This window comes from Ochotona princeps, chromosome 14 (assembly GCF_030435755.1).
Source record: "Ochotona princeps isolate mOchPri1 chromosome 14, mOchPri1.hap1, whole genome shotgun sequence".
NCBI classification, from domain to species: domain Eukaryota; kingdom Metazoa; phylum Chordata; class Mammalia; order Lagomorpha; family Ochotonidae; genus Ochotona; species Ochotona princeps.
Genome location: NC_080845.1, coordinates 28,721,134 through 28,743,111, shown reverse-complemented (window position 1 = coordinate 28,743,111; position 21,978 = coordinate 28,721,134). Strand labels below are relative to the sequence as shown.

The 21,978-nt window shown below is 51.9% G+C and overlaps 1 protein-coding gene across 1 annotated transcript; it reads right to left on the bottom strand.

Moving 5' to 3' along the window:
• Positions 1 to 1,827: 1,827 nt before the first annotated feature.
• On the bottom strand, positions 1,828 to 21,080 carry TRIM14 (tripartite motif containing 14). Its single transcript, XM_004581177.2, is given in 7 exon segments — positions 1,828 to 2,316; positions 2,319 to 2,714; positions 8,583 to 8,675; positions 10,073 to 10,235; positions 11,857 to 12,090; positions 18,313 to 18,408; positions 19,881 to 21,080. Coding segments are annotated over 7 exon segments (1,422 nt in total). The 5' UTR covers positions 20,217 to 21,080; the 3' UTR covers positions 1,828 to 2,212.
• Positions 21,081 to 21,978: the final 898 nt, after the last annotated feature.

The following is a 21,978-nucleotide window of genomic DNA, read 5'->3' as shown; positions in this document are numbered from 1 at the left end:
ACCTGTTGGCCACCCCAGGCCAGGGGGGGCGGTGGGCAGATGGGGAGATGAATGACAGCCTGAGGGTTATGTCCTTGAAGCAACTCAGACTCCCAAAAATGAATACAGTTCCACTGGACAGTGTTCATACTTTATTACAACAAAGCCACTTAGCAGCGAAACCTCAGTCATTAACAAGCCCGATCAGTAAGGACCTTTCTTCAGATTCACCTCCGGAGGAGAATGAGGTTAGCCGTCAGCACCCTCCAAGACACAGACCCCAGGGATGCTCCTGCTCCTGCCATGTGACAGCGGGGCACAGTGTGCAGGGGTAGCTCTACTAGAGGCTGAGATCCCAGCCTGGCACTAAACTTTTCAAGAAAAAGTTCATTTGTGCTTCACAGCACTTGCAATGAGAGTTGTGACATTTCTCATCCCACCCCCACCCCACTTCACAGGTGACAAGAGTAAAAAGTGGTTACCCTGAGTTCACACCGTTAATTATGGGGAGCAGAGCAGCAGCTTGCTGGCTGTCACAGAGCCAGTTACTGTCCTTTCTATCCCAACTCACGAATCCCAAACCCAATCCAGTCCCTGCCCTTGTTTGGGTACAAGGCCTCACCTTGCAGCCCCAGGAAGGCAGGGCAGAGGTAGAATCATGCCAACCCGGAAAAAGCAAAACATGGGCAGGGCCTCAAGGAGTCAAGGCAGATCAGGAACAGAGCAGAGGCCAACTGAAGGGCAGGGCCTGTGGCCCGCGGGCACGTACTTGGAGCCATAGTCCAGGCCCAGACACTTGCTCTGTGACTTCTGTGTTTCCAGTTTGCCTTGTTTAGAACAGGGCTAACTCCTAGTTCCTGGGCAGCGGTGGTGAGGCAGGCAGGACTTCGTGGCCTTGGCCTATGTAGACCTTACCCAGCTCCAGTGCCTCAGACACCCCCAAGGTCCCTCATCCCTTGCAGCCCAGTGTGCATCATCCCACAAGAAAAGTGCCATTTTTTTTCTTTAAGTCTATACCACCAGACAATGGGGCAGAGATCCATAGTTCAGATTAACCAAGGTGCCAGGTATGTGGGAACCACCATCTGGCTGGGCCATTTCCGCCCATTCCCCTCTCGCCCCTGGCCCCAGCAGGGACCCCCAAATGATGCTTTACCATGCCCCCCACTTCGATCACCTGACAGCGCAGGGTTCAGAGTCTCCAGGACCCAACATTAGACACCGGGGGCAGTGAGGAGAGCAGGGTTGCTGACCTCCTTGGGTTTTCTCTGGTTCTGTGACTTTGTTTCAAGAAACCTGTTCCTAGGCAGCACCTGGCTCTGAACAAAGAATGTCAGGAGACAGAAAAAGGCACTGCAATCCCACAGGCTGTAACACCACGTCAGGTCATCTCAGCTCAGCTACTCTCTGTGCCAGCTGCTGGCCATTCACTCCGTTGTCAGTGTCACCTTAAAGGGTGGGCCATGAAGAAAGCTCCCAATCTGGTGGCCAAGATAGGGTTCCAAATTCACAGCTCTGTCAGTCAAGAAAGGGACATTTCTGTGCCCCCCGCCAAGTGGGAGGGTAGGGGGGTGGCGGGAAGAGGGGGCGCAGTCCGGGGACAGGCAAGCCTGGGGGTTACGCCCACAGTTGGAAGATTCTAAGCACAGGATTTCTTAAATGACTGTCCCCGCTGGATGTGTGGGAACACAGTAGCAACGCAAGCAACAACTGGGAGAGAGGGCCTTACTTAAGGAGAAGCCAGAGCCAGACAGCCCCTGGGGGTGGGGAAGGGGATGTGCTGTGTTTTTGTACCCTTTCTGTACCCTTGGGAGACAAGAGTTCTGAAAGGTTATGCGACATTTGAGGCCAATCACCCTGGTTTTTGGGTGGAAGATGAAGATGGGAGAAGATGAAGTGTTAGGAGGCTCGTGCAGGGATGGGGAGGCAGGGAGGATCTAGCAGCTTCTAGGAACCTTAAGGACCACAAGATCTGGGAGAGGGGTGATTACTTACCCACAGATCTCCACGGAGTGCCTACTATGGGCCAGCGGAGTAGGGGGCATGTGCCAAGGCAGAGAGGACTCGCCTGAGGGTATGTACCTTTCAGAAACTTTAACTAAGGGAACACCACTTCCACCATTGTTTACGGCTTCAAATTAGCCTAGGAGAAAAACCATTCAAAACACTAGACAGGCCCTGGCCATGGAGAGGGCCTAGACGGGGCGGGGGCATGGCTGCGGTCTCCGCCCCTTCAGGGTAGCCGGGGGATGCTCAGGACCCCTTCCCAGAGCCGCAGCGCAGGGTAGAGTGGCTCCTGGAAGGTGGTGCGGAAGGTGTGCAGGTGGTTCATGCCTCATAGTCCAGGAAGATGCCCACGCGGTCGGGGTCGTGGCGGAGCCGCAGGCGGCTACGCTGGCCGTCGTGGAAGGCCCAGTACTCGAGGTCGTAGCGCTTCAGGCACCACGACTGGCGGTTGCAGCCCAGGCGGGCAGCGGCCGAGGCTCCGCGGCGCCGCAGGGAGCCGTAGGCCGCTCCGACCCACCAGCCGGCGCCCGCCTCCTGCACGTCCACCTCCCAGTAGTGGCGGCCGGCGGCGAAGCAGTCGCGGGCCAGCACCTGCCAGAGCTCGTCGAAGCGCGTAGCGGGCGCCAGGCCCAGGCGGCCCAGCAGGGCGCAGCTCACCGTCAGGTGGTCGGCCGAGAGGCGCAGGCGGGCGTGCATCGTGTCCGGGTCGAGCGTAGGCGTGCGTGCATCTGAGGGGGGACAGGGACACTGTGGTCACGCTGGGGGCTGGGCTGCGCCCCCTGCCCCAACGCACACAGGTAGGGGGCACGGATCACCCAACCCAGGCGCGATTCAACACCATCTTTGCTGTCCCAGGGCGCCCCCTACAACCCAGGAGAAGGCTTGGGGGACGGGCAGGAGAGAACATGTCACTGACCATTCTTTACATCCGTTTCTGGTTGGTGCTGTGAAACTTAGCTGTCAGTTTCCAAAAATGTCATTAAGTAACTATCCTGTTGCTGTTGATACTTGGGGAAGTGTCCTGGCAATCTTTTCTTCGCCCTTAGCTGCCGGGTAGTGGTGTCATACCAAACATGCTCTGCAGCCATCTGCTGCTCAAGGTCTACTGATATAGTCATGAACGTTTGACCCCATCAAGTAGTCTTTTGCAATAGCACTTGAGTGATGACACTGACGTCTTCATTTACAGATATATTAGGATGTATCCTTTCTGTAACATTACCATTTCGGCAACACACACACACGCATATATATACACACACGTATAAGCTTTTGGAAACACGGATGTGATTTTATTGCTATCTGATTGCTACTTTTGGACATAGCCATGAGGGAGGATTTGCTGGGTAAGAATGCCACCCCTTGCTACCCTCCACATTTTTAAAAAAAAAAGGCTTCTGGTTAATATTCTTCACAGTGGTGGCTGTCATTTACACTCCTGTTGATAGCTCTCAGAGGAAGACACACTAAGCATGGTGACAAAAAAGCTTTGTGTTGAAATTCTGGGGATGTGGAAGTTCAGCAACCAGCACCAACTGGCCTGACAGGGACACACACTGCTGGCCTGACAGCGACACACACTGCTGGCCTGACAGCGACACACACTGCTCTCTCCTGACAGGGACACACACTGCTGGCCTGACAGGGACACACACTGCTGGCCTGACAGTGACACACACTGCTCTCTCCTGATAGGGACACACACTGCTCTCTCCTGACAGGGACACACACTGCTGGCCTGACAGGGACACACATTGCTGGCCTGACACACTGCTCTCTCCTGACAGGGACACACACTGCTGGCCTGACAGGGACACACACTGCTGGCCTGACAGGGACACACATTGCTGGCCTGACACACTGCTCTCTCCTGACAGGGACACACACTGCCCTCTCCTGACAGCCGTGGAGGGAGACTGCTACCGCACCTACTGGTCAACAGTGGTATTGCAGCATCAGTGTTCTCACCGAGTTTTTTTTTTGTTTTTTTTTGTTTTTTTTTTTTTTTTTAGTGTTTTGGGTGTGTCATTTATTTTTTGTTTGTTTGTTTGTGTCATTTTCATTTGGGTCATTATAGCCTATATACCTATTATCAACTGAGCTGACAAAAGAGAGTATAAGAGTACCAGGCAATAAATGCAATCCGTAAGAGCAGTAAGTTACATAAGAGCTTAAAAGATAGTCAATAGGGGAAAACAAGAGAAGGTTTTAAAGACAGGAAGTTACACTGTAAAAATGTAAGTATAATTGGAAATTGGAAGTAGCCAGGGCATGTGGAGTACTTTTTATGTTACGTTTTCCAGAAAAGAGCCAGAAACTAATGGAAGCATCATAGCTGAGCTTGAGCACAGTAAATATACAAGTTGGACATTGTCAAAGCTACGGAAGGAAGAGAGATCTCTTACATTCTAGAATAGTAATTAAGATTTGACACCTTAAAAAAATGACTGGAAACTATACAGGAAAGTTTCAAATTGTAACCACAGAGTCTTGGTTCAAGATGGAGAATAAGGCTCTGATATTTACTATTACTTATCTTCAGACCATTATTAAAACAAGCAAAATATGAAATACCAACTAAGTCTCTAATTCTTATCTCCTGATGAGCCTATATATGAAGGGCATTTCACACACTCAGGAAAGCACTGGGATAGTATCTTGCACAGAAATATAAAGTTAGTTGACACCTCATCTGCCATGAACTATCAGGCTTGTAACTGCAACTTTTCAAGCTTTCCATTGATGTCTCACCGAGTTTTTCATGCGTTTGTCTGATGCCTAGTTTTATTGAATATCTTTCGTGGCTGTGTTGGCGATTTGGACCTCCTTCTTTGGGACACACCTGCTGAAATCTTTTACTGACCTTTATATTTTGTTTACAGATGTCTAGAACAGAGGAGGCTCCCGGCTTCCGGTTTTGGATTGGCTCAGCTCTTGACTAGAGCAGCCACTGGGGGGACACCTCTGTCACTTCTCTCTGTAAATCTGCCGTTCAAATTAAGACAAATAGATGTAAAAACAAGAGAGAGAGAGAGAGAGAGAAGCTTCCATTTGATGGCTCATTTCCAAAATGGCTGCAACAGCCGGGCCTGAAGCCAGCAGACAGGAGTGTCTTCTGGGTCTCCCACATGGGTGTAGGGACCCCAAAGACTTGAGACACCCTCTGCTGCTTCCAGCAGCTATGTGGATTGTTAGAACTGCAGACGGCAGCTTTACCTTATTATGCCACAACACTGACCTCTATTGAGTGTGCTTTGATGAACAAAAATTTTTTAACTTACTAAAGTCCACTTTAGGCAGAGTGACAGAGGGGTTAAGAGAGAAACAGGGGCCCAGTGTGATAGCCTAGTAGCTAAATCTTCACCTTGCATCTGCTGGGATCCCATATGAGCACTGGTTTGTATGCTGGATGCTCCACTTCCCATCTAGCTCCCTGCTTGTGCCCTAGGAAAGCAGTAGGGGACAGCCCAAAGCCTTGGAACCCTGAACCTGCGTGGGAAACCCAGGAGATGCTCCTGGCTCCTGGCTTACAATCAGCTCGGCTCTGGGTCATTGCGTCCAATTTGGGGAGTGAACCAGTGGACAGAAGATCTTTCTTTTTTTTCTCCTCCTCTCTATAAATATGCCTTTTCAATTAAGAATAAATCTCAATTTAAAAAAAAAGAGAGTTTTTTTTTTTTTTTTCTGTGGGTTCATTCCTCAAATGCCTGTAACAGTCAGGGTTGGGTCAGGCCAAAGGCAGGAGCCAGGAGCTGGGAGCCAGGAATTCCATCTGGGTCTCATACTTGGTTGTGGCAGGAACCCAGAAGCTGCACCATCATCTGCTGGTGTAGTAGCAGATGCATTAGCAAAAAAGCAGGTTGGAAGTCAAACCTGGCATTCCAGTGTGGGATGCAAGTGTCCCAAGTGGGATCAAAGCCCACCCCCAGTGGGGACTATTTCTCCTCTCTACCGTCATGTACTTCCTGTCAAAAAATTCCTAGTGATCAAATGTGTAAATATACTTCTGAACTTTAAATCTTGCTCTTCCCCCAGCAGTAACAGCTATTCTCTACCCATCTTATCTGTACATAGTTTATGTCACACACACATACACACACGTACGTACATAAAATCTCCTGACACTTGACTATGGATCAGTTGGGAAGAACTGTCATTTTTATGACAGTGAGTGTGGGATGCAGAGCCCCACAGCCTGTGGCATCTGTAACCACTGGTAGGTTACACAACAAACAGTGGTCATGGTCACTCCTTGGCTGACTCCCCAGAACGAGAAATCGGTCTGGATTATCTGGGTGGACCCAGTATACTCACTGTAGCCGTCAAGTGAGGAGGAGGGAGACAGCAAGGAGCCAGGCCAGACAAACAGAATGCCGGTGGCTTTGAAGACAGGATGGTCAGGAGCCAGGGAACAGAGGCAGCTGCTGCTGCTGCGAAGGAACAGCAGAGGGCAAGGGGCTCTCCTTCCCAGCCTCCAGAAAGCATGCCTCGCGGGGATTTCATCCCAGTGAGGTTCTGGTGGGACTTGGGTCCCAGGATATGGTGACAGAACTGGAGTGGTTCTGAGTCACCGAGCTGTTTGCCTTTGTGACAGCAGCCACAGAAGATGACAGACAGGAAGGGGCTCAACGCAGGAGCGGGCACACCTCCATTGTGCTGGCCGCTGTTCCCCCTTCAGGGGTTTCTGAACGCATCATCTGTTAGGTATCTTCCTGTTTTCCAAGAAAAGTTTATGGAAAGTAATACTTTTGCACTTTTATCTTCTAATTGTTCCTAATATATAGAAATAGTTTAGTTTTGTGCACCAATGTTGTAACCTGTCCTAAATCCACTGAGCAATTCTAATTTATTCCTGGATTCTGGGAGTGGGGGGAGAGGTTGGTTTCTGAAAATAACCATGCCACCTATGAAGAGTGGCCTTTTTCCTCCCTGCTTCCCAATCTGTACCCTCCCCTTTGATTTCTCTTTCTTGTCTGAGGCACTGTCTAGGACATGCAGCATGTAGATGAACATGAATGGTTCAACAGGCTAATCCTCCACTTGCAAGCATGGTATCCCATATGGCGCTGGTTTGTATCCTGGACACTCCAATTCCCATCCAGCTTGTGGCCTGGGAGGGCAATGGAGGATGGCCCAAAGCCTTGGGACCCTGCACTTGTGTGGGAGACCAGGAAGAAGCTCTTGGCTTCTGACTTCAGATCAGCTCAGTTCTGGCTCTTGTGGCCATTTGGGGAGTAAATCAGTGAACAGAAGATCTTCGTGTCTTTCTCCCTGAAAATCTGCCTTTCTGGTGAAAATAAATCTAAAAAAAAAAAATTTTAAGAGTTGAAAAAATGTTGGCCTAGTATTTCCATTTGGAGAAACAACTCCTAGAAAATAGTCAAACATGAGCTAACCAGTGTCTGGGATATGATATAGCACTGGAATAAAATCAGGTATATACAAGTGTGTCTTGAGGGAGCTTATGGGAGAGTGGAATTAAAAGATGATCTGCATTCCCGAGCCCCGCACAGTAGCCTAGCGGCTAAAGTTCTTGCTTTGAATGCACCGGGATCCCATATGGGTGCCAGTTCTAATCCTGACAGCCCCACCTCCCATCTAGCTCCCTGCTTGTGGCCTGGGAAAGCAGTTGAGGACGGCCCAAAGCCTTGGGATCCTGCATCTGCGTGGGAGACCCGAAAGAGGCTCTTGGCTCCTGGCTTCGGATTGGCTCAGCTCCAGCTGTTGCGGCTGTTTGGGGGAGTGAACCATCGGATGGAAGATTCTCTTCTCTGTCTCTCCTCTCTGTATATCTGCCTTTCCAATAAAAATAAATAAATCTGGGCCTGGCGGCATGGCCTAGCGGCTAAAGTCCTCGCCTTGAAAGCCCTGGGATCCCATATGGGTGCGGGATCTAATCCCGGCAGCTCCACTTCCCATCCAGCTCCCTGCTTGTGGTCTGGGAAAGCAGTCGAGGACGGCCCAATGCATTGGGACACTGCACCCGCGTGGGAGACCTGGAAGAGGTTCCTGGTTCCCGGCTTCGGATCGGCACGTATCAGCCCGTTGCGGCTCACTTGGGGAGTGAATCATCGGACAGAAGATCTTCCTCTCTGTCTCTCCTCCTCTGTGTATATCTGGCTGTAATAAAATGAATAAATCTTAAAAAAAAATGATGATCTGCATTCTTGCAAACTTTCTGAAGCCATGTCACATCTGCTTCCGGACAGCGGGCAGATCATCCGCCACAAACAGAACAGCCTATTCCTGGGACTTCTGCTCCTCCACAAGACACAGGCATCACCGGTGTGTAATTTCTTTAAGGAAACTAAGATATTCACAATAGATCAGTAAATATAAACAGATTACAAAACAGTATGCTTCGTATGACACCATGTTTGCAAAAAGAGACATTAAGGCAAGTATCTCAGCCATACAAAATAAAAACAAACTTTAAAGGACTGTAACTACAGCAGAGGGATTGTGAGGGATTTTTTTCCCTCTGATCCTCTAGTTTGTCTATAGTGAACATGCATCACTTCCGTCACACTTTAACATGATTCCTCTCCACCCTGGCAGCACCCCACCGCCTCCACCCCTCTGACGCCCGGTCTTACATTTTAAGAACAGAGATCTCTCTGGAGAAGGGCTTGTTTTCAACAAGGCACCTGGCTTGGGGCAGGAAGGGCCGGAGAGCTGGCAGTTCATATCTGCAACAGATGGTGATAAATCAGTGCCCAGAGTTCAGACAGCTGCTGCAGATTCTAACATAGACTTACTCCCTCCCATAACACCAGAGGCAGGTCTAAGAAGGAACTGTGAATTCACAGCCTCTGCCCTGTCACCCTGCTACCTCCCGCCAAGTTCATGATGACAAGACGGCAGTGCAGGCCGGTGTGAGGGAGGCTGGGCCAGGGACTGCTGAGGATCCACAGCCAAGGATGAAGAGAGCAAGCAGGAAGTGGGAGTGGGGAGTTCAGAAAGACATACAGGTCGCTTGCACTTGCTCTCGCCTTTTACCTGACACCTCCCCGCCAACCCCACCCCGGCCCACCAAGCCTTGCTCAAGCTGCTTTCTTCCCGGCTGGTATGGACTGCAGTTCCTCACATAACTTGCCCCATCCTCACCAAGCCAGCCAGTCTGAGTGGCTCCTTGCCCATCCCCACCCCAGCACTCATTGCAGTGCAGTGGATGACCCAACTGTAGGAGGACTCCTCCCCCAGCACTCTCAAATACCAGATCCTGTTCCCTGCAGGACTTCACTATCTAGCAGGTGGGAATTCCCAAAGCTAACAGCCCCCACACCCTTCCCTCCCATCCCAAAAGCTCTTTCCCATTTCGGAAATGGGAAATTTCCTTTCTCGCATTACTCACATCAGAACACTTGAGCTTCTCCCAGCTGTCTCTATCTCATCCTCCTTCCCCACTTATATCCCCCACCCATCACCATTCTTCCCCAGTATACCAAGCTGGCACCCCAAGGCTTTGGGACTTGCCTGTGCTTCTGTATGGAATACCCTTCCCAGGTTCCCCCCACACCCACACATACACACTATGCCAGAGCTTGGTTTTATGTCCAATGCATGGCCCCTAATAGTCAGTGACTCGAGGGAGAGAGGTCTCTCTGATGGCTCACTTAGTGCCATCTGCAGGGCCTCTGAGCTGGACCCAGCGTGGGACCTCACATATGTCCCAGGAGCAAGGAGGGGGACCCTTGTGTCCTTGGGTAGGTCATGGGATGGACCCTGGAAAGAGAAGGGCAGAAGGGGGGAAATGGCCTGGAGGAAGGGTGGGCTTCCCAGATGGGCCATCCCACCTCACAGGGCAGGTGGGGTTTGGCCCAAACAAGAGGAGGAGGAGGAGGAGTTGGCCCTGGAGGTTGGGAGCCCAGAGCAGGCCAGGCTGAAGTGTGGTGGGGAGGCCAGAGGCAGTCCAGGTGCAGTGGCAGCAGAGACAGTTGGCTGGAGAGAGGTAGGTCCCCAACTTAGGAAGACCAGGAAGTCCAAACCTTAGGGGCTGGGATGAGCACAAAACCTGAAACTCTCAACCTGCCCAGCCCAGGGCCTCTGTGTAGGAGGAAGGAAGCTGAGCCCACAAAGGACTTACTCTCCTTCAGGCGCACATCCAGCGGTGTCTGTAAGGTGCTGTGCAGGGCTTCGGCCAGACCCCTAAACAGGTTCTTGATGGGCTCGAAGGACAAGGGCACTGGGTAGCTCAGCTCCCCGAGGCTCATGTGCCGCTGCAGCTCCTGCTCCATGGCTGAATATGCCTACAGGTAGGTGTAGGAGGGATGACTGGGAGTCAGGGCTGTTGTAGCCCAGCCTCCCCACACAAGCCACATCCCAGGGAACAGAAGGCAGCCCTGGGGACATGAGGGACTGCACAGATGACAGATGGGTGGGGTAGGACTGCGGTCTGATGGAGGATAGGTGCCAGCACCTGGTGACCACACACTCCAGCCTCCAGCTCAGGGTATGATCTACACACCCTGCGATGGGAAACAGTAGCGTACCTGAGCAGATGTGGGAAAACAACCCGCTGGGCTCCCATCTCCAAGGCCAGAAGCCCCAGCATCCACTACTCATCTTTCATTTCCAATCCCAATTCCCATTGTGCATCTCTTTTTCAATCATTAATGTGTGAGAGAGTATGCGTTCCCGTTCTCCAGTTCATACCCCAAACGCCTGTGGAACTTGATCTAGGCCACCCAGTGACTTGAGCCATCTCCACCACCTGTCAGGACGCACATCAGGAGGAAGCTGGAATCAAGCCCAGGGACTCTGACCTGGGCGTAGGCGACTTAACCGGGAGGCCGGATATCACCATGTGTTAAATCCTTGAACCTGCTGGTCCCCTGTAGCCTCTCTCCCCTGTCTGCCCCACTCCTACAGTCCCTACTCAGCTCCTGGCCACCAGTATCTCTGTTGGGCCCAACATTTGGCAGACCCAGCTGTGTAGAAAAAGTACTCCCTAACCTGCCCCTCTGGGAACCAGTCTTGCTGGTTTTGCATCAATGCATATATTTGTCTCGTTTTCCAGCTATGGTTAGTTGTACCCTGCCTTGTACCACAGCCTTTAAAGCACCTTACCAAGGTCTTGTAATATTGGAAGAATTTCCTTTACAGTGAGAAACTCAAGAATAAAGAACTAAGCCGGAAGCCAGACTGCGATGAAACACACAGGGTGTGCCATGACGTCTCCTCCTAGCCAGCTGAAGCATCTGTGGCTTTGAGCTCCCCAGGAGCCAAGACAAAGAAGGAAACGGGCAGAGTTAAATGAGTAGGAAGGGACTCCTAGGGTACAGATGATAGCACAATGGTCCTGACACCGAATGGAAACTCTTCCAAGGTTCCTTGAAGATAGATAGCTGCCCATAAGTAACCACAGCTATGACTATCACAGGACCACCTCCCCCTTCAGACTCCTTGACAAAGACCACGGAGAACTGTCCTCTCTCCCAGGAACAACCACATGCTGAAGGGGTATTCCCAGGCGGAGGGCCAAGCTATGTGCCCAGTGGGCTGAGAGGGTCAGCTGGGCGTAGCTTTTGACCCTAGCTTTGCTCCCTGGGCCAGAGCAGCCTGCCTCAACTATTCATTCACAAAATGGGTTGGAAACAGCCATTCCAATTAGTAAATATTAGAGCTAAGCTATAGAAAGTGCCTGGAACACACAGGCCCGGGACAATGGAGGCTGCCCATATTACCTAATCAACTTCCTAACAACGCATGTGTGCCCTCTGGCCACTTGTGTTGGGACACAAAGGTCTCTGCTTCCTGGGCCTTTATTTAGCATGCCAACCCCATGTCCCATGATGCCAGGACTCTGATGGCGTGTCGCTGGCAAGTGGCAGCTGTAAGGACAGAGACCCCCCCACTCCCAGGCCATACCTGCAGCAGCTGCACAGGATTGGACTCCTGGCTGATGCCCCAGACCCTGTTGGAGAGCTTGTTCAGGACATCAATGTGCTCCTCACAAGACTCGACATGCTCCCGATACACCTGCAGAGCCAGCTGTGTGTTTTTGTCAATGAACTTCTTGGCCAGAGCCTCCTCCTCTTCAAGCAGTAATCGGAGTTCAGCGAATTTCCCCGTCAGCCAAGTTTTACTCGACTCTGCATGAGCCTAGAGAGAGAGAAGCAGCTGCAGCTGACGTGTGCCAGTCAGGAGAACCACAATATTCAATGCAAGAAAAATGATGACATCCAGAGAGTGGGTTCACAAAGATGGCTGGGGTGGCTGTTTGGCGCCGTGGGGAAGCCACTGCTTGGGATGCCTACATCCTGTCCTAGAGTCCCCAGGTTCAAACCCCAGCTCCTTGGTAATGCACGTCCCAGGGCACCCCAGTGATAGCTCAAGTAACTGGGTTCCTGCCAGCCACAAGCGAGACCTGAATGGAATTCCTGGCTCCTGACTTTGGCCTCTGCTTTGCTGACATTTGGATCTTTGCTGGCATTCGGAGTGTGAACCAGCAGATGGCTAGGAGATCTGTCTGCTTCCAAAAGAAGGACATTTAAAAAGTTTAGAGAAAGAACAATTTATTTTGGTCATTTGAAAGGCAGAGTGACAGAGGGAGAGAGGGAAGATCTGCTACCCACTGGATCACATCCCAAATGCACCCCCCAACAGCCAGGGCTGTGCCACGCCAAAGCCAGAGCCAAGAACTCGATCTAGGTCTCCCATCTTGGTGACAGGAACCCCAGGCCTATGAGTAGCAAGTAGGATCAGAAGCAGAGATGTTGGACTTGAACCTGCGTTCTGACACAAGATGTGGGCAATCCAAGCAGTGTCTTAGTCCATCGTGCCACAACATCCACCACTCCACCAAATTGCTGAGCAAATGGTTAAAATGGTGAATTGTATGCTATATATAACATAATTGTATGTTATATATATATGTCGCTACCACCGTAATATACCAAAGGAAGAACTACTTGAAAAACAAAGACAAAGAAGAATGCAGCAGGCCTGCATGTCCTGGTATGGCTGTCCGTGAGAACCATGAGAGTCAGAGTTCATGCTGGGTAATGTGTGGCTTCCAAGGGGCAACCCACGAGTTCCTGGGGTCACTGTTCCTCCTGCTGCTTCAAGCAGGGTAAGCAGATGAGCCTGTCTGACTACGCATGGCGGTCAGGAATGTAGAAGCATGTGAGGGCAAGAACTGTGCTCTTGAAATGAGGAAGTGAAAGTTGCTGCCTGCTTTGGGTCACACTGGTTCCAAGCCAACCTGGGCAGCCTTGGAGGCTGGGGCTGAGCGAAGGAGGGAGGGTACAGTTCTGCCAAGCAGGCTCTAAGGGAACAGTTGGAATAGCCAGCTGTGAGTCAGCTCAGGGGAGTGGAGGGGGTTTTACATCTGGTGTGGTGGCTGAGTGGGGAATCAACTCATGCGCATGGATCCTGTGGATGGTAAGGGGCTTACAATGGCCAGGGCTGACTTCTGCAAGACTTGGGATGCGTGGAGACAGTGCCATAGCAGGTGCCTCTCCTGGGTGTGCTCTCTCCCCTGACCCCTTCCTAGGTCATTTAGCTTTGGGGTCCCAAGGACTTTTGATGTGGTGGCAGTGGCTGGCAGGAGAAGGCAGAGAAGTGGCCATGCCTAGCATGGTCAAGGCCAGCAGCATGGCCAAGTCCTCAGCTTTCCATTCCCAGTCTGGCTCTGACTGGCTCATGTCCCTCTGCCAGCTGCCGGCCCGAGGCTGTGGCTCAGTCCTCCAGCAATGCTGAGTCACAAGGCAAGGCCAGGGCAGCAACCTGGGCTCTTTACCCTCCTACCCACCCTCCCTCACCTCTCTCCACACACACTCAAACCCCCGCCTGGGGCATTCTGGGCCTGATACTATGTGGCCCTACGTATTTCAGACCATTTTTCTGCCTGGCCCCAGCTCTCCTGGCTCTACGGGGTGGAGGGGCTGGCCCCTGCAGGCTGGTTTGGTCAGTGGGAGGAGAAGTTAGAGTGCGTCAGAGGGTGAGGGCTAGGGAGCAGCCGGCATGCCTTCACCCTCCCACAGTGGAGGGAGTCCGGAGAAGTGGCCTTCCCAGAGCCACCCACTCCACGGGTCAGATTCGCTGATTTCAGCTCCTGCCTGGGTGGCCCTGCAGACAGCAGCCCTTGGTGGTGGGACTTCCTGCTGGTGCTCTCTGCCTTGCCACCTTCAGTCAGCTTCTCACAGACTTGAGTCACCATTTCCGGTCTAAGTGGTTCCCGTCTTCCCCAAATGATCTTAGATGCATGATAAAGCCCCAGGTGCCAACTTACTCTGGGACCAGGGCCATTACATCTGCTTTTTGGGGATCCTCATCACTAAGGGCCTTCCAGCACTGGCGGCCCAAGCACACTTTAACCCCCCAACTAGGTCTGTGTTTAACAGCAGCCAGTCTCACACACATACATACACACATGCACACACTTCCTTTTATTCATGTATAAAGTATGCAAAGGCCAATATAGAATGCTGGGAAGACTGAGAAGGAAGAACATTGCCACTGGGCCACACTGGCATCAAATCCCATTGTGAGCAGGTTAGGGTAGCAGATGCGCGTCCAGCGTTCCTCACCTGAATGTGCCAGCTCCTGGGAAGCCACACTTGTGGGGAGGGAGAGAACAGCCTACTAACGGGGAATAAAAGGAAATCATCGGATGAAAGGGTGCTGGGTGGGGATTCATGACTGAGTCCTCTGAACTTTTCTCTGGAGAAGGGTTGGTTCCACAGACAATATCACAAGCTTCAGAACCGCAGGCTTTGGCCCATGCGTGGAAAACACCAAGCCTGCCTTGTTCGCGAAGCTGTGCTGTTGCTTAGCTTTCAGGTGAGCGGTCTTTCCCTGTTAAGTACCAAAGAGCACATCTGCCCCCACACTCCTCCATTACACTAGCCATGCTCCCATGGAATGTGTTACAATCTGCACACAAGCATGTGCCAACTTTTGACATCCTACTTTTAAGGACTGCGTGCCAAAGGAGATTAATCCAGGTGCCCAAGGGAGGCCCTGCCTCTGCTGCTTTACAGTGATGAAAATTGAAGTTGAGGGCCTGGCAAAGTAGCCTAGTGGCTAAAGTCTTCACCTTGCACATGCTGGGATCCCCTATGGGCGCTGGTTCATGTTCCGGCAGACCCACTTCCCATCTAGCTCCCTGCTTGTGGCATGAGAAAGCAGTCGAGGATGGCCCAAAGCTTTGGGTCCCTGCATGTGTGTGGGAGACCCAGAAGAAGCTCCTGGCTTCAAATCAGCTCAGCTCTGATGGTTGTGGCCACTTGGGGAGTGAACCAGTGGATAGAAGATCTTTTATCTTTGTCTCTCCTTCTTTCTGTATACCTGAATTTCCAATAAAAATAAATCTTACAAAAAGAAAGAAAGAAAGAAAGAGAGAAAGAAAGAAACAAGGAAACAAAGAAACAAAGAAAGAAAGAAAAAGTTGAAGTTGGTTCAAAGCTCAATATTGGAAGGTTGGTTCACACTAAGCTGAAACTTACCTATGGTCCTGACCCTCTCCCAGGGAACTTACCCAGACATGCCCAGACAGTGCACCTGTGTGGCTGAACAGCCTCAGCCCTCCCCCATCCTTCCAGCTACGACCAACGCTCCCATCAAACCCTATGAAATCTCTCTCCAGCCGAAGCCCTGTTTCCAAGGCAAGAGGGATGCTGTTAATAATTAATCTGGGGGCCCGGTGCAGTGGCCTAGTGGCTAAAGTCCTTGCCTTGAACGTGCCAGGATCCCATATGGGTGCCGGTTCTGATCTCGGCAGCTCCATTTCCCATCCAGCTCCCTGCTTGTGGCCTGGGAAAGCAGTCCAGGACGGTCCAAAGCCTTGGGACCCTGCAGCTGCGTGGGAGACCTGTAAAAAGTTCCTGGTTCCCAGCTTCTGGTTTCTGATCCGGCACAGCACTGGGCTGTTGCGCTCACTTGAGTGAATCATTGGACGGAAGATCGATCTTCCTCTCTCTCTTCCTTCTTTCGGTATATCTGACTTTGTAATAAAAATAAATAAATCTTTTTTTAAATATATTTCTTAAGATTTATTTTTATTGGAAAGGTGGGTATACAGAGAGGAGGAGAGACAGAGAGGAAGATCTTCCGTCCAATGATTCACTCCCCAAGTGACCACAACGGCCGGAGCTGAGCCAATCCAAAGGCAGGAGCCAGGAGTTCTTCCAGGTCTCCCATGTGGGTGCAGGGTCCCAAAGCTTTGGGCCCTTCTCGACTGCTTTCCCAGGCCACAAGCAGGGACCTGGATGGGAAGCAGGACCACTGGGATTAGAATTGGTGCCCTTATGGGATCCCAGTGCGTTTAAGGCGAGGACTTTAACCACTACGCTATTGCACCAGGCCCAAAAATAAATAAATCTTAAAAAAAAAAATAATCTGGAGCCAAGTGTGTAAGCCACAAAGGTCTCCATTATCACGGGGCTGGGCAACACTTAGCAGATAATGAATGCTGTGCAGATGGAGGCAGAGGGGCAAGTGCGTGGCTTGGCCTGGGCTTCAGTGGGCAGTGGGCTCCAGCCCCAGCCCCAGCCCGTGTGGGCCTGACCGCAGGAAGAGCTGATGCCTGCCACCAACATGGCCAAAGCCAGTCTTCCTCCCTGGCCCATGTGGGCTGATCAGGAGGCTCCTACAGCTTTGTAGTGCTGAACCAGGGAGGGCCTCCTCCCTCTCCCCGCTGCCCAGGAAGAGTAACAAAGACCCCTAAAGATGCAATGATCCACTTGGGGGTGGAGAGGAGGGGAGAGGCAGGCATTGTGGCACAGTGGGTTAAGTCTCAATCTGTGATACCAGCACTCCTTATATGCCTATCTCTTTCTCTGTCTTGGTCATACTGCCTCACAAATCAATAAAATAAAACTTTAGGGGAAAAAATGCAATAATTTTTTCTCACAATCAAAATGGCAACTCAATAATAACCACCCACCCTAAGTTCTCAGTGGGAGGGCGGGTGGAGGGAAGGTGTAGGCTACATATCTATGCGTACTCAACCATTCGTAATGTGCTGTGCATATTACAAAAAAGGGGGGTGGCTAGGAGAAAGAATTTTGAATGTTTCCTCCATGAAACAATGATGTTAGATGTGCTTGCCTTGCCTGGGAACAGCACACAATGCTTGTGTGTACTGAAATATGACATGGTATTCTTCCTCAATACACACGATTCTTCTGGATCCAAGATCTATCAGAAAGGGATGACCATCTGATGCATTTGTTAAGATGCCACCCATATCAGAGTGCACAGGCTTGAATCCTGGCCTCGCTCCCTATTCCTGCTCATGTACACCCTGGGAGGTGGGGCAGGTGGAGGGCACCAAGATCTGGGTCCCTGCCACCCACATGGGAGGATTGGATTGTGTCTGGCTTTGGATTGGTCTAGACTAGCTACTGTAGACATTCAAGGAGTGCATCAGTGGGTGGGAGAGATCTTTCTCTCTCTCTGCCTTTCAAATATATACATTTTTAATTTTTAAAAATGTATTTCTTTGAGGGCCTGGTGCGGTAGTTTAGCAGCTAAAGTCCTGGTCTTGCACGTCCCGGCTGCCTTACTTCTCATCCAGCTCCCTGCTTGTGGCCTGGGAGGGCAACGGAGGATGACCCAAAGTGTTGGTACCCTGCACCTGTGTGAGAGACGTGAAGAAGCTCCTGGCTCCAGATTTGCTTAGTTCTGGTCATTGTGGTCACTTGGGGAGTGATTGAGCTAATGGAAGATTTTCTTCTCTGTCTCTCCTCCTCTCTGTATATCCGCCTTTCCAATAAAAATTAAAACACATCTTTAAAAAAAGATATTTCTTCGAAAGGCAGAGTGACTGAGAAGGAGGGAGAGACAGAGTGAGCTTCTATCTGCTGTTTCACTCCCAAGTGGCTGCAGCAGCCAGGGCTGGACCGCACTGAAGCCAGGAGCTAGGAATTCCACGTGTGTCTCCCACTTGGGGGGCAGGGACCTAAGCACTGGGGCCATCCTCTGCTGCCTTCCCACGTGCACTTAGTAGGGAGCTGGATCAGAAGCAAAGCAGCTGGGACTTGAACTGGGGCTCTAACATAGGATGCAAGAGTTGCATGCAGCAGCTCACCCCCCCCTGCATCACAACACCAGCCTATCCTTAAGAACCCATTTATATAAACATGAAAGGGAAAGGTTGAAGACAATGGATTTGTGCGGAATGCGCTTAGACTAATTCCAACATGGCAGCACATTCCCTAAGCTGCACTTAGGGAATGTGCAGCTGAAGCCCAGGCTCTGTGAAGTATGAGGGATGAGGGATAGGGACCTCCAAGAGAGAAGAACCTCTCAGCGGATGCTCTCTGAGTCGTAGTGGTGGCACGGTGGCAGGGAGGGGGAGAACAAAGAATGTGCACTTGCCTGAAGCTTCGCTGCTGAGTCCTCTATGTGGGCCACATTAGCAGCCTGCTGCTGTCTCTTGGTTGCCAATTGCTTTAAACAGTCCCGGCTGAGTTTCTGCATGTGCGGAGTTGGAAGCGGTAGAAAGTTGCAATGATGTAACTGGTTACTTTGGACATCACATCTGACCCCTGCTGGTCAGCCCCTCCCCATCTCCTCCCTCTGCTGCTTGTGGCTTGGTCTGAGTCCCGTGGCAGGTGGGACGAGCCTCTCTTCATCTTGCTAGGACAAGGCTTGCTGGTGATCTGCCCTTCTGGTCCTTCAGTAGCTGGGCATTTGCCCTGGGCTGCTGGGCCCTCCCCACACTGGCCTCCAGGGCATGACCCGTCTATATCTTGACCTTCCTGAAAATGCACCTGCTCCATTCCTCAGCTTCCCACAGTGCTGGTGGCGGGTTGGGAGGGGGAGACATGACCAGGGAGCGACCCCGACCCCAGAGTCAAGGGGAGGACCGCAAGTGTCCTGGTCGGGTGCCAGGAGTGGAAGCTCTCCAGGTGAGGAGAGTCCTGGCATTACTTCTGCTTGGGCTCTTCCATTGTCAATTTTGGATGGTCCCACAGGCTTGCTGAGGGTGCAGTACGAGATGTCACACAGTAAGGCTGGGAGGACAGTAGTGCTCTTTTATCACTCAACAAGCATTTGCCACTGTATGCCAAGTTTTGTTCTAGGCAAGGGCAGGGAGGAGTGGGTTGCAATGACCATGACTCCAGTATAAGCTCCAGTTGCACCTGCCTGACTCCATTGTGATTCCCAAGTTTGCAAATCCTCCCCCAAGGATGCCCACCACTCCAAGCGCCTGAGTTCCAGAACAAGGTGCTGCTTGTTCCAGCTTGGTACCTGCTGGAACCCGGGGTCACCCTGTGGGGCCACATCCTGTGATCCCTTCTCTGAGAAGTCTTAAGCTTCCTGGCTTTGGTTTTTGTTTGGCCTCCCCCTTACCATCACATGGCAACTGTCACTTCTGCCCACCCCACCCCCAGCTCCCACAGGTGTGGTTAGGATCTGATCCATGACTCACAGCACAGCTGCATGATGTTTGATGGATGCATGGACAAAGGGTGCATGCACACAAGGAGGGAGAGGACAGGTGGACAAAGGGCCAACTGGGGGAGACCCTTGAGTCTTATCCCTGGAAACCACCCCTGTTCACTTTGAGCAACATTTTGTTCTGTTTTGGGGAGGACTATTATTGTGATCACAGCCATTTTATAGGCAAAGAGGAAGGGCAGAAGCTGTGGGGACACGCTGGTCTGTGAGTCCCTTATGGGCTCTGGTAGCTGTCTGTACTCCCGCGGCTAACCAAGTTACTCCCAGCGGCGAGCTCACTGTGGCCAACGAGGGTCTCCACCTGGGCGTGCTTACGTCTAAACTTACCTTTTCTGAAGCATACCCGACTGTCCCTAGATCCTCTCTGCCCTGCCTTGGACCCGTCGGGTGCCTACCCTGCCCAACCGTGTAACGGCCGTGGGGAGAGGGGACCGTTAGCTTTAGTGCCCGTTACCCCCGCCCTCAGCCCGCGCGTTGCCCACCTGCACGTGCGCCGCCTCCTCCCGCGCCAGGCCCACGGGGTGGCCGCGGTGCGCGCCCAGCACCGGGCACAGCGCGCACACGCAGCGGCGGCAGCGGCGGCAGAAGAGCTCGACCACGCGGTCGCTGTGCTCCGGGCAGCGCCAGCCGCACGCCCCCTCAAGCTCTCCTGGGTCCTGCCCACCATGGGTCCCGCTGGGCGCCGCGCTGGCCGCCATGCGTGCGTCCGAGTCCCGGGTACTTCCGCCAGGCGGGGTGGGGCTCTGGCCCGGGAAATCGAAACCTGTGGCTGGACGCTCTTCCATACCCCAAGTGTCCTTTGCCCTACTCAGGGCCATAGGATTTTGGCCTGCCACCTCCTCCAGAAAGTCTTATATGCTCCGTAAAGCACTATGCACTTCTGCCCCTGGTCTTCCCCCAGTCTCCTAACTTTGAATACGCTGTGGAAGACCGGGTCCCTCTCTCCCCTACCTGTTCCAGCCTACGGGTGTGGCTCACAACAACAGGTGCACACATTTGTGCAACACAAGGAAAGCTTCATGTATTGAAACGTCTAGCAAGATGTTTATTATTTTGCTATTCTTTCCATTGCACAATTCAACCTCTATTTACTTTCATTTCTTTTATTATTATTTTTTTTTTACAAAGGTATAAGGGATTTCAGAAACATTAAAACAATCATCCAAACAGTTTCAGGCACGGTATCCTATGAAAAGATCAGTTTCTGACTTCCTGTTTCCTGCTGGGACACAATCTCAAGTTTTGTTCCAGGAAGCACAATTTGTAGGCAGTTTATCTCCCAGCGGGGGTGGGGGGTGGACTTCATGCTTGGACAGTTCCTGAGGCAACAGATAGGGGGCGCCACGGTACAGAGCTAGGACAGGTGCCAGCGCAAGGAGGGGAAAGGGGACGAGGGGGCTGAATGCTGGGTATTTCCACTTGGACAGGCGCAAGGACATACACAAAAATGGTATTAAAAAAATAGATGCCTTAAAAATAGCATAAAAATTACTTATCCCTCTCCCTTGCTATGAAATAATTTAAATAATTTATTTGAAATGTAAAAAAAAGAAAGCACAGGTTTGTTCAAAGATGCGGTGTTGCAAGGTGAGGATAGGGTCTCGTCGGGGAGATGGGGGGCTGCCTGGCCTCACTCCCACCTCGGTCAGCTTGAGGCTCGTCTTCCTGTGACTGTCATCCTCCTGCCAGCTGGCCGTGTCAGAGTAGCCGATGCCAGTGTGTGCAGGTGAGCAGGTAGGGCCTGGCATCACACAGGAAGGCGAGCCAGGCTGGTATTTCAGACAGGAACAAAGGGAAAGGGTGATACCAGCCCCCAGGGTGCTGTATGGGACACAGGGTCTCTTTGCTGGGGCTCCCTCCCCTCTTCATCTTTAGTACACATACATACAGAGGACCAGTTTAGGGGGTCCCCCTTTCCACTGGGGATTGTATGCAGAACCTCCACCACCCAACTCAGGGGGCTTAAAAATCACCTGCAAGGCAAGGCCCAGGCCCCAGCTTCAACTAAGGGGTATGAGGCGGAGGGCCCCTGGGCACCTGTTCACAGAGCTTCCCTCAGCCCCACAGTCCCTGTTTGGACTCCAAAAACCTCTCCCTGAGTGCAGTGGACAAACACCACACCCCACGTACACACACACACACACACACACACACTGTTCCTTGGTCTCTGGCAGGATGTTGTCATGTGAGCAGCGAGAAGAGGAGCTGGCCCACAAAAGAGGCCCAACAGACAAACTCTAGGGCCAGAAGACAGCTACAGGGCCCTCTAATCCCCACGTCACAGCTCCTGCAGTCTTACCCCTCCGGAGGGCCAGCCAGGAGGTGGGCAATGTCCTCCTTCCCCCTCAGGGCCTGGCTGATGGCAGCCACCAGTCAAGGGCACAGAAAGGACAGTGCCTTATCTACAACTGGCCAGGAGGCCATTACAAAGCAAGGGTTGGACATCCTGTCCGGCCTGACCTTTGATTCACTACTGCCAAGTTCATTGCCCTCCGCTACTGTGCCAATGGTCTGGGAGTTTCTGCAAACCTGACATCACTTCACAAGTGGCCTTCCCAAGGTCAGAGGTCTCTGATAGTG